The sequence below is a fragment of the Manacus vitellinus genome, unplaced genomic scaffold, assembly GCF_001715985.3.
Source record: "Manacus vitellinus isolate BGI_N305 unplaced genomic scaffold, ASM171598v3 scaffold_11_pilon, whole genome shotgun sequence".
NCBI lineage: Eukaryota > Metazoa > Chordata > Aves > Passeriformes > Pipridae > Manacus > Manacus vitellinus.
In genome coordinates, this window is record NW_021938895.1 from 4087083 (window position 1) to 4100469 (window position 13387).

Below are 13387 nucleotides of genomic sequence, written 5' to 3' on the forward strand. Positions count from 1 at the left end.
ATTACCCAAATTATGATAGGGTTTTGCTCCAATGAACTGCTCTTTATTGCATAATTGCAAGAGTTTTTAAAAACATTATGAAGTAGGAACATATTTGATTCATTCAAGAGCCCTGAAGGAGATTTATGTCATCTTATATAAACCCTTGGTTCAGACTTGACCCACGTCATGCACCATCCCAGTGTTAGGGCTGAAGCAAGAACCTCCTTAGATGAAGGAAGCCACCAGGGACAGATCTGAAGCAGAACCAGTTCCCACTGTATTAAACTCTTTCAAGTGAGTGCAGCACACATTAATTAAGAACCACCCTCCAAATGGCAGATGTAAGTCTTTGACGCCCACCCTGCAGCCAGGAAATGAACCGCCCAGGGAGCCGTGAGGTGGTGGCCACGCACGCCGACACACTGGAGTGGTGACATGAGTGGTCCCTCCCTACAACCATCTCCAGCCCAGCCCAGGCCTCCCCTGCAGGTTACCTAACCTGATATTCAAAATATTGCTGGCTCCAAACTTGCAAGTGTAAGCCCAACAGGGAACAGAGTATTCTGCTGGAAGGGACCCACAAGGATCATCGAGTCCACCTCCCAAGTGAATGGTCTGCACAGGGATCGAACCCGTGACCTTGGCGTTATTAGCACCATGCTCTAATCAACTGAGGTTTGGGGAAACCAAAGCTGTTGGTGCACTGCTTTGCCATTCTCACAAATATGCCTTTTTTGGCTAGATTTTCCTGACACTGCTCTGCTGCTTGGTAATGGGGGTACTTACTGTGATACATCTAACCCCTGGGTATTACAAAAACACATTGTGTTTCTAGTAACCTCCAGCACATTCCTACACCCAAGGTCATATCCAAGCCCAACTAAGCTTTCTGGTACGCTTGGAGTATTCACTAATCACCCATATTGACTCCTTGGAATTGCAATGCTGCCTCCAGATTAAACCCAAAGGTTTGGTAGCCTGTCAGCTGACAGCCTCATAATATCATGAGATAAACATGTGGCAGAAAATCTGGTTCGCAGGCACTGGGTTCAGCTGGTGGCTCGGTGGCAGGATGCCACGTGCATAAATCTCATGCCTAGCAAGAAGGAAAGAGCAGCCCCACTGTCTTCCTGAAATCAGGTTTCAACGTGACACGTTTATGGCAGCACAGCTGACTAAACACTGTAATGTCATCAGTGCCCGTCCCCTTCTCTCTGAACAGTTTGCAGCAGTAATACGATGAGAGGTTTTCAAATACACAGGAAGATAAATCACTGATCCATCATACTTGGAATTTACCTGATACTAAGGATTAAAAAACCCTCACTCTTGCCATGCATTCTCTAGCTTGCTGACTAAAGTCTATGAAATAACCCCACAAAGCTCCCCCAAAGGGCACTAGAGGTGAGCGGCGTTTCTTTTGTTTATGGGCAGTCACCTACTCAAACACCTCTTAGGACACAGATGCATCCTAAAAGCACTCTGCCACCAACCAAATGGCTGAAGCTTCTCATGTGCTTCACAGAACCAAGCAAACTCCTGATACCTCCATCCCCACTGCACACTGGCACAAAATCCATGTGCAGTAACTCTCCAAAATGCTTCTTGTTTATGATGTAAAATGGTTGTGCATCTGGAGGTTGGTCCTGAGCACTAGGGCCACGTACAGCAACAGGCAAAAGCAAGGGAGCATGTGTGAGGAGCTGCTTGCAGATGTGGGTCTTTGTGAGGCCGTTGCTTCAGGAACTGCAGAGAAAGATTTTGTAAAAAACAGGAAAACGTGTTGGAAAAGCCACAAATGAAGAGACTGAGCAGACTGGAAGACAAGGGAGCTCCTCAAACCAATTAAAACTTCAGAGAAATAATTCGGTAGATTTTCTGTCAAGAGTATCCCTTTAAAAAAACCTTAAAAGTTTAGTCAGGAGGGAATTTCAGGAACTGCTAATCTCACCTGCATCGTCTCTTTTATTTAATGCAACTTTTTCCTCCAATCCATAGCTAAGGGCATGTTCCTGCACTGATTCCATTCCTGCTGCTGCCTTTTCTTTTCCCTCTGTAAGCCCGTACAGGAGCTGAGTGTGTCTGCAAAAGCTTCATTTAAATCGGAGCTCTTTGAGCCGCCCGTCCCTGGGAAATCACAGGGGTTACTGCTCATCCCTTGCGTTTTTCACTTTCAGGGAAATTGAAGCTTCTTGTACTTTCATTATGGCATCTTTCTGAATTTGTCTGCTCTTCCCACAAATGGATTTCAAAGCACCAGAGTAGTGTGGGCTTTTCAAAGAAGCCTAATTGAGCTGTTAGAGAGTGTTAGTGCCTAATTCACTTAGGCTCCCTTGGAAGCATCCTTTTTCATATTTATTCCAACACTCTTTCCAGAAACTTAATGCTCTTAAGTACATTGATCGATCAATTAATTTCTTATTATGATGAACTAAATAATTTGTACATGCTGGTATTGCATATCAGCTTCTCTCATTACCTCCTTGTCATCACAGAGTAGAGCTGGAGTTGTCAGTTACCTGTCAGATTCTCCATTTTCTTGAAGCAAGCTGCTCTTCCACATAATTTTGGAGGGTCTTTAAAATGTGCCTGAGAAATAGGGGATGTCCCATCTGCTCTTTCAGGGTTACCAACCCTTTTTCCTCTGTAGCATCTTGCCTTCGAACTGCCACTCTCTGTCACTGCCAAAATATAGCTCATGGGCATTTGTAGCATTTTTGACATAAATTCTCTTCTCCTTCTCTCCACCACTTTTCCTTACCCTCACTGACAGACACAGGGCTTACAGGTGGGCTTTGTGTTTGCTCAGTGTTAGACTAATTTGCCAAGTCTCAAATTCATCCCAGTGGTCCTTACTGTTGTTTCAACCCTTGCATCCTTCCGGGCAGCTCCTCTCCTTGGGGCTTCAAACACTTGTAGACGTTTATCCCTCTTTAGCTGTCATTAGGCCAAGTCATGCATATTCACATCTTTTAATCTTTTTTTTCTCACATCAGTTCCTTCAGTCTTTTAATCATTTGTGTTGCTCTTCTCTAAATTACCTCAAATTTGTCTATGCATCTCTGATTCTCAGGCACCATGAAGATGCCATTTAGATAAATCTGCCTCTGAGGACACAAGTTCATGGAAAGCTTGTTAATGCTTTTATGGTGGAGACATTTCATTTTGCTGCTGGACACTATGATTTTAAATAGGGTTTGGAAAAAGGGCACATGATTATATCCTTGCAGAGTGCAACAAAAGGTGACTGCCATTCAGCTGAGCCTCTTCTGCGTCACTCATTGCTGCAGTACCTGTCTCTCTCCTAGCACTACTCTGGGCAACTTGTTGAAATGTTTGCCCTCTCCTCATTTCTTGTCCCTCCTCAGGGTGAGAGGGAAGCTACATGCAATGGGGAGTCTTGTTTTCCCAGGCTTTCTATGATTAATAACTATTTGCTATGTTTTTTATATCGGAGAAAACAGATACAACTTTGGACTTGGAGCAGAAGGTGGGAAAGTTTCCAATGAGCTTTGGTACATCTGTGCTTTGGACAGGCAGCAAATTGCTATACATCCAGCAACTTCACACCTTTCCTATCCTCCACAGATGCTGGGCATGACTGCAGCTCTGCAGAGCTCTGGCAGTCGTCAGTACCTGTGGACAATATGGTTCATTATCCACTGGATCCTCCCAACAGCTCACATGGGAAGCATCACTTCCCTCCAGCTTATAGTGTAAGAAATGGGGGTAAAAAGGTGAAACAACCTGCCCAAGGCCATGCAGAGAGCAGGGGGATGTGCTCAGGTGAAGACTGTCTGGGGCCTGGCAGAAATCCTTCCTTGTTTGGGTGGCTCAGAACATAACCGGTTTCAGACAGTAAAGCCTCCATTATGCAATATATTTTTTGCATGAGTTTGCTGGAGTTGTAACAAGCCTATCAAAGGGATAAACTGTTAGGATAAACCCTACAATCTTGTCCATCAGTCAGGAAGAGAAATAAATGGAAAAAAAAGAGTACATTCAGCTTTCCCAGATGTGTCAGTCAGCTGCAGGCTTTCCACTCAGTGACAGCAATCAGGAGGACTCCTACAACCAGAGCTCTGTGTTCACTGGTACAGGAAATTACTGACTAGTTCTGACCTCACATCACAGGTTGCTTCTTTTGGTCAGACCCATTTTACACAACTGCACTACCACCAGCACTAGAACAGCTCCATAAACGTTACCATATGAGCCAGGGCACTGCTCAAACGCACTGGGGGAATAGCTATTTACCAAATCCTGGCTTAACCCTTCACTCTCTGAACTGCCTCTTTGTATTATGCAGAGGATCAGTAACCCTTAAAGCACTGATATTCTCTCTTTGTAACAAGGCTCGGGTGCTCTTTCATAATCCCACAGCACACTTGAATAAGCACTGTTCGTACAGCACAATGTGCACAATTAAACATCAGTCAGGGAGCAGCTTTTCAACTTGCATTGCAAAAAAATCCTGGTTCCTTCCCTGTCACTGCCCTCCAGCCTGGTGGGGAAAGAATTTACAAAAGCAGAATCAATTAAGACACCTGAAGAAAAGCTTTTAGAAAGGCAGAGAAGAGCAGGCAGACAGCAAAGTCAGTGCCCTTCCAGGAGAACGGGAGGCTCTGCTGAAAATCTCCTTCCCAGAGGCTTTCAGCAGGGGATCGGACAGGAGGGGAGGCAGTGAAGGATAAGTTGTTGTAAGATCACGGTGTGAGGCTGCCGTGAGGGGGAACATGAGTGGTGAGATTTACTGTCCCCAGGTGTCAGCCTGCACTGCAGAGTGACACAAAGTCATTACAGCATAAGGAGTTCTGGAGGGCTGCAGCTGCCCTGGGGCAGAGGGTGCTGAGTCAGAGAGAAGCTCCTCTGTGGGGATGTCTCTGCTGAGCAAGCCCCTGCCAGGCTTTGCCAGGGAAGATGGACGTGCAGGTGAGATGAAGAGCACAGACCTTTCCCTGTTTGTGCCAGACCTCCACCTTTGGGAGAATCACCAATGCAGAACTTGGAAGAAGGTGCCGAAGAGTCATTTTAGTCACCTGCCATTGGAGCTATTGAAAATAAAAATGTTGACAATAGAGCCTTGCCTGTCAAGGCAAAGGGAAATGGGGAGAGACAAAGAAAGTGGGGGCCTTGGAAATCCATGCTCTGAAGGATTTAACTGCCAGCACTGCCAGACTGGTCACCTGAGGAGCACAGTAGAGCTGGAGTGATGTCTTTGGATTGCTGCAATTCATGGTGCAATTCATAATGCAATTCATTCATCAACCCTCCCAACAGTCCTAGTGTCCTCCATCCCAAAGAGTTTAAAGACAGCTCATAGAATCTATCTCCAAACTGGGAATAAAATAAAAATATCCATGCACAGCTCCTGCAAGAAGGTCCATCCCATGTTCAGTATTACCACAGTCACCCAGCCCTGCAGAGCTCTCAGCAGACTGTACATCTCATAGGAGCATGGGCACTTCCTGGCATGGTGGGCCTTGCTGCACATCAAGCACAAATTTTCACTCATCATCATCTTTATCAGAAATAAGGTTATTTAGGTTTATCTTCCTTTCTATCCACCATGGAAGCCATTTGTTCCTAGGCTCTGAAAATGTAAAAGTCATTATTGTAAAGATGGTACTTTTCATGGTAAGTGTGAGCTCTTACTTTTAGAAAATAAGAACCTATTTAACTAAGAGCTTTATAATAGATCAAGCAGTGCACAGAGTACTAAGAAAAGCGAGAGCTACTATCTAAATATACTAGTTTAGTGGTAGGATTGGGCAGGAAAATAATTATCTGCTTGGTATCTTTTATACTAATTTATTCAAGACCCTTATATCTGGATAAATACAAATTAAAAATTAAAAGCCCTTGTAAATGAATGCATGAAACTAAAGCACCACAGAGAAATTTGGAGAAGCAAATAAAACTGCCATCATAAACTACAAAAGCACTGCAGAACCTGGACAGAGGGGAAGGAAACTTGGGAATAAAAAACCACAGAAAACCAACTGAATTGCAACATGAAGGGAAGAGGGGATAGTGGTGGTGACAGCAAGAAAAAACACCACTTAAAAACCCAAATTCCCAACATTGCTTCAGCAAGGCGCAGAAGGAAATATTTAAAACCGCAATTTTGAGAATGTAACCCAGACCACCTGGTGAGTGACACCTTCTGTTGGCACCAGGCAGACAGGCTCCTGCCGCAGGGTTCCTGAACTCCGACCCCTGGGAATAATCCCCAAGGTCCCATTAAGTTCAGAGTGGCACAGAGCTGACTGCTGCCATCAAACTTTAGGCAATCAGGGAAATACACTGTAAAACAGTGTGTTTTTCGAGGCCAACAAGAGACAAAGAGGGGACAATTTCAATAAATCAAAGACACTGTGCAAATGTGTTAGGCAATAGTAATATTGAGCAATACTAAATGGCATTGCTGGCACATGGAGGATGTGATCAGAGAGCGTGGCGAGTCCCCAGGATGGGATTGCCCTGCTGAGCCACATTCCCTGCTCACACAGGGCAGGAACCAGTCCTGGGGCTGCAGGATGCTGGCAGAGACCAGGGATGAGCTGGTGGAGCAGCATAGGCAGCAGAGCTTGGCCTAATATGCAGTGTCCTTAATGCCCTTATCCTCATCCAGCAGCCCGGGGAGAGCAGGAATTCCTGTTTCTCCCACTGTAGAGATGAAGTTCGGATGTGCAACTGCTCTGGATCACATCCAATTACACATTTAACATCCCACTGCACATTTAGGTGCTTGAATTCCCATTTAAATCAAGAAGGTCCAGACTGTTATGATGTGGGACAGCAACAACATGTGGCCAAGTGTCTCCCTGAGTCCCAGTCTGGTCCATAAGCAACTGGGTTGTCATCCTTAAACCAGACATAACTGTGACTGGGGACCAACAGAAGCAAATCTGGCCTCTGAAGTGGAAAGGAGGAAAACAACTTTCCCCTTCTGTGGTCTGTGTGGAAAACAGACTTCCAAATGGAGAGGTTTGGGGTTCAGACCACAGTTCACTACCTGCAAAAGGTGGCTTGCAAGAGCTGCACTGGAGGCAAGTAACAGGTTTTTAGATATCACCAGGGATGTCTTCTGGTCCCAAGGACAATCATCAGCCTCCAAACAGTCATTGCTTCTAGATTCTATCTAGAGCTAGGCAAAGTAACAGACTCGGCTTTTTTAGCCAAGAGCAGACTGCATAGCTCAGATGATTGAGGAAAGGATGACTCTAATAAATATATAAAACTCAAAGGATTATCTAAGCAGCCAATAAAGATGTAGAATCTTTTTTTTTATGAACTGAAGCTATATTCATTCAGTATATGACATCAAAAGAAATAAAAATTTTCTGACAGATTTTTATTTTCCGCTGGTACTAAAATGCATCCCCTTCTTAAAGCATCTCAGACAACTGTAATTCTTCCCAATTTACCTCTGACTGAGCCTGCAGTCAACAACTTGAGGCCCCAGCTTTGTATCATGCATGTCACAAATGAGATTTTGATTCAAAATTATCAGATATGGGGATCCAATTTTGAAATTACACACATTTTGTGCATAGCCTGCATTCCCTTTCTCTTTTTTTATCTGAACTGCTCATCCCATCTCCTACATACCCTCATGTTTAAAATTGCATGGAGATGGTTTCTATTCTAAAAGAGGCATTCATGGGAACGGAGCAGAGTGAGGCTGCTGAGATTATTTTTACCTGAGCTCTGATTGCGGCGTCCTTCTTAATCCACTTTATCACTGTTTCGTACACCAGCTCCTCTGCTTTGGTGTTCAGGCTGTCATTGGACATGTAGGAAATAAAGTCGTCTTTTGAGATATTAAGGATCTCTTCTTGGTTTGCCACCTCGGGGAAAATTTGCAGGGCATAAGCTTTGGCCATGTTGTATAGTTCAGTGCACTGCATGGCTTCAGCCATGGCTAATATTCCTAAGCAGTTGCTAGCAGTCAGCTGTTTTTCTAAAAGGAGCAAAAAAAACAAACAAAAAAGGTAATTGAGAATTACTAAAAGTAAGATACACATTTGTTCCAAAGTCATGAGAAAAATAAGTGTCATAGACAAAGTTCTAACCCTAATTAATTTCAGGGAGTTAACCAAAAGCAGCACTGTGGGTTAATATAGGATTGGGGTTTAAAGTACAAAAATCAAAGTCTAACAGCTGAGCTGGGGATAGGTAGAGAAATGTACTTTCTGAGTTTGCTTTTTATATAAGCCTTCACAGGGCACTGGGGAAACCTACTGACATAAAAGTATCTGGGGCTTCCCAAGGGATGGGAACCCAGCCAAGAGACTGCTGCTGTTCCTACCGCCTACAATGTTGCTTTAAGGAACAGCAAGATGTAAACGCCAGTGCAGACACTTAAGAATAAATGCAAACAGCACTAAGGACATTTCTGAGAATGCTGCAGTCACTTTATGATAATTTTTGCCCTGTTCAGCTACTAAGATACTTCAAATAAAAAAAAGAAATCCTCCCCCCTCTTTTTTTTTTCAAAGGAACTTTGTTGCTGCTGAATGTGATGACATCCCTTATGCAAAACACAGATTATTCTAACGCCTTCTGTTAAACGTTGTGTAGTGGGTTTCAAAGAAAATCATACACAGAGGAGACAGCATTATCTCCTTCCCAGCAAACAGAAGCAGCAGCACAGTGTGTAGCTTTGCGTTAGAAGTGTGCTACACCACACATTTGACTGTACTTTTTTCCTTTCCATCTATTCTGAAGAAAAACCCACCACTTTTAGACATTTATAAGAGGAACTCTCAGAGTCTTCTCAGCTTTTGTTAACCAAGCCACTACTAATAGGCAGAATATATTCTTTTAAGATATGGGACTACAGAAAAAATAAAATATAAGAGACAGACAAACTGCAATAGATCACAAAGGCATTGGTACCAGTAGCAGGCTCCTGTGCTGCCAGAGAAGTCTATCACATTGGGCAGTGTCATATCCTAGTGCACTATGTCAGAGCGTTGGACAGGAATGTGCAATAGCCCCTTATCTCTTCAAACAAAACTCCCATCACGTTGCTTCTGCTGGAAATGCTCAGGGATTCTTCCCTACACCCAGCTTCTGCCTTCACCAGGTTGAAAACCTGCATACTATCTATACATGCCTTTTAATAAAACTGGATTATAAACTACTTTTTTCATTTTTTTGTTTTAAACCTGACACAAGATTAGGGGGTTTGTGGGTTTGTTTTGTCTTCTTTTTTTCCCTCTAACTCTTTTTCTTTTACAGATCCAGCAGTCTTGAAACTAGGTTATCTCATTTTGCATCAGTTGATCGTACTGACTCCAAGGAGCCCATTTCCTCAAGCAGACTGCAGCAGCAGCACTGTTTGCTGTCAGTAGATTTTGTCACTCAAAGACTGCCCAGAGACAGGTTGTAAACTGACAGCTATGAAGCAAAGCTCCCAGATTTTCCTGTTTTCCAAAACCCCCCCCCCTCAAACCCAAAAAACCCCTCAACCCCAAACCCTCTTCCAGGTTCCTTGGTTCTGTCTGTTGGCACAGTTTCATGTATACATACGGCTGGGGGTAAAATAATCATCTAACAGAGCCCAAAACTAACATCACCACTTGGCAAACTCCCAAGTCAAAGACAAACCTGACACTGTTCCCCCCTTATCCTCACAGGGTTTATAATGAAGGTAATAATCAATTTTGACTCATTAAGCAGCGATGGTAAAGATTTGTGAGAATGAACCTTTGTCTTCAAGGGATGGGGTTTGCCTCTCTCAGGAGAGATTCCCATGCCATCCCTAGCTGAGCCTGTGGAGTGGGGAAGAAAAAACACTTGTGATGACTGATTTCTTCTGATTTGTACACATTTCTCTACCTCTAACAATGTTGGGTGACTGATGCAGTCTGGTACACTGGTGTCCAAGCAGCTTGATGTTGTCCCTTTAAGCTTCACTCCCTCCTCTTCCCCGAGGAACCCCTTGGTGGCACATCCAAATGACATTACCCCTGTCTGATTCAACAATTATCGTGAGGCTATTTAGAGATGGGTCCCAGGGAGACGCAGACCAAGGTATGTGCAGGAGGCTGCTGACACACTTCTTTGCATTTCACTTCTGATGTGATGAGCACCACAGCAAGGTGGGCACAGTGATGTCTTTTTAAGATGAGGGCTGCCATGAAAAGTAGAGGGACTCATTGCAGGTGAGCAAGGCAACAGTTATAGGAGATATGGCAAATCTCTATCCTGTGAACATAAGACCACTACCTCCTCCCTATTTTTCACCTCTCACTGAAAATTGGAGGGCAAGATTGATGCTTCTTGACTCCAGCTGTCTATGTTTCAACTGTGCATTCACATTAGTATCGCCGTACACTCATAAACAAGCAATTCCAAGCAGCAATCTAGTAATATTCCTGTTTATTCTGGTAGTATTTTAGATAATGACTTCAGGATGAACAGAGCCATGCCTTACTGATGCTTATAACTCTTCACTGACTATAAATGGAACCTACATGACTACTTAGATATAGACTTCTCCTATATAATATAGCCCATCCCTGCAATCCAGAGGTACTTCTGAATGAGAGCATGACAAAGACAGCTAAGGACCAGTTACGCTCTGTCTGCTCCTGAGCTGTTTTCCTTTGGACACTGACATATTTACAATAATTGCTGTTTTGCCACAGTGACACTGGGCTTGTAAAAACACATTTTTGTGGAGTTTCACCTTGACTCCATCCAGAACACGACTGCTGACTACTAAGCTGTTCCCAATGCTCAAGGACAGTTTATAAGAGACTCATGAGTGGACTTTAAGGATATCAGATGTAATCTAGTAGGTTCTCTCTGGTTTGAGATGGTGCTGAATAGCATATTTGCTCCTATGTGTGTCAAAACAATAATGTAGATCAGCAGCTGGTATTTTCTGGCTGTTTTAGATGTGACTTTGGATCCTGTGCAGAGTCATCAGGAGACAATCAGCCAGGCAGACTGCTCTGACTGCACTTCTGGCAGTGGGGTGACTTGAGATAAAGGCAGAGATAGATGGTGTGTTGGAAGGATTATCCAGAGAGATTGTGGTAACAGGATGATGGGCTGTAAGCACCCTCTGTGTGCATTAAGCACTGGATTTTCACTTAGAGATGCTTTCTAGATGATGACTTGGATATCGCAAAAAATAGCATAAAACATGTATTTCCTCATGATATTTCGTGTATGTTCTGATGAGGAACTTATTCCTCAGGTATTTCCCACTTATGTCAAAAGCACATGAAGATCAGAGATAAGTGGAAGACTTTAAGATGCGTTCATTGTCCAGTGAATGCCCAACGGATTGTCTAAAAGATTTCCCTTCCCCTGTGAGGGTCTTCTTCCTTTCTTCTATCTCCAGATTTAATCAACGTTTTTTCAGTGCTGGGCAGTGCAGTTCTCCACCTGGTTCAAAATTCTCCACCTTGGATGGACAAAATAATTGCCCATAACACTTTCTCTTGAATTCAAAAGGACCATAAACGCCTCTTCTTTCCTCAGGTGCCTATTCATGCAGGTCTCATTGCTGGTCTGTCATTCAGCTTTTCTCATTTCTCCCTCTAGTAGTCTTTCCAAACATTGACTTTGTATTCTTTGCTCAGGAGACTAAGACAATCCAGAGCTCCTGTTCTTTCCTATTTCGGTCCATGAAACTACCAGGTTCCACCAACTTCTTTAGGCTTAAGGAAGAACGTATTTTATCAGAAGAAGGCTGAAGTACAGGCTCAGAATTGGTTCCCTCCTGTGATGGAGGTCCCTGCACCACAGACCCAAACCGTGATACCGATGAATCATCTGAAACCCAATTTGAGCCATTACTGTGATGACAGTGTACAACAAATATGAAAAAAAGAAGAAAAAGCTGCTTAAGTCTTCAGCCATATGGGTGGAGGAAATACCTATGATATCCTGACCAGTTTGCAAACATTTGCCCAGTTATCATATGGTGTCTGCATGGACCTGTCACCATCGTTGCATCAGTCAGCACAAAACTGTTGTCATTTCTCATGGTCTAGATAAAAGCCAAGGAGACAGCATGTGGGGGAGAGAGAACACAGCTATAATTAGCCCAGAAAGCTGGTTAAGAAATCTCCTATCAAAATGAAACTACTTTCCTGACACATTTTGCAGCATATTTCCACCAGAAAGCACAAGAAAATTTGGGATGCCTCTGCCTAAGGCTACTGAGAGGCCCAGGATAGAGACCCAAAAGCTGCCTGGATATCCACTAGTCAGGACCCTCCTGGATCTTCATGACTCAAAAAGGATGAGCTTTGAGATGGTGCTGTACTATGCTGAACAGACCTATTAATTTGGGCTTTTACTTCTTTGGACCTCCCTCCACCTCTTTCCCTTTTTAGACATGGCCAGTGATGGGAAAGATTCACTCTTTATACTAGTGAATCCTCCAGAAGTGCTGATAAAAAAAAACCCCTTTTACCATATTTTTGCTTTGTGTAGAACAGAGGTGGCTGGGATGAAAAGAAAAAACACAACCACAGAGAAGACAAAATGCCTTTGCCTAAACTTTTCGGATGGCAAGTGCTCTGCTATCTCTGTACAGCAATCCAGTCATAGCTATAAATAAAAATAAGCGATTACACTCCGTGAATTCTCCAAATGAGAATACAAAATTCCAGCGGCTCCCCATATATCACTGAACTTATAACCAACTCTACTATTTCATACCATAACATGGTTCACTAGATTCAAATATTAACTATTGGAAAAGAGAAATCTCACACCGACTTAGTGAAATAAATGTATTTTGGTTTTGCGGCTGGATCTTTGGAGATAGTGCAACTTGAACACATCTTGTGTTCCTGGAAGGGCCATAAGATCTAATCACTGTGAAAAGGTGGCAAAGGGAAGCTGGGGGAAAGCAATGCCAGAGCCAGAGCCTCATTCAAGTCGCACAGTCCAAATGGTGTGATTGCAAAGCATAAATTTCGCATCACCAGTACCCACCCATCTGAGAACAGACTTTAAACATGGGACACATAAAAATTTGGAAAGGAGAATACAATACCACAAATTCTTTACTGATGCCTGCATTGCACCAGCCTAGTCCCACCACTCATCTTGCCAGCAGGCAGGCTTAGCAGTGAAAATTAACACAGCAGTAAACTGGACTCATATGAGGGGGTTTTTTTGTTGTTTTTTTTGAGTGCAAGATTTTCTAAACTCTCATATTCCACATTCTGCAATTGTAGATGTCAATTTTAAATGAGAACTGCTCAGGAAGAACCTACAGGTCATGTAGGCTTCAGAGAAAATGCTGTATCCCATTAAATGATGTATGGAGAAAGACCAAGTAGAAATCAGATGTCAAAAAAGAGTATCTGGTACTTTTACATGGGAAGTAAGTCATATAAGACCAAGCTGAAAGTTTTTGTATTGA

General features: G+C 43.3%; 1 protein-coding gene across 1 annotated transcript in view; it reads right to left on the reverse strand.

The window, feature by feature from the left end:
- Window positions 1-13387, reverse strand: part of KLHL29 (kelch like family member 29) — a 324813-nt gene that overhangs the window by 43616 nt on the left and 267810 nt on the right. Inside the window, 1 exon segment of the mRNA XM_029965827.1 lies at window positions 7689-7948. Within this exon segment, the coding sequence (XP_029821687.1) occupies window positions 7689-7948 (260 nt within the window).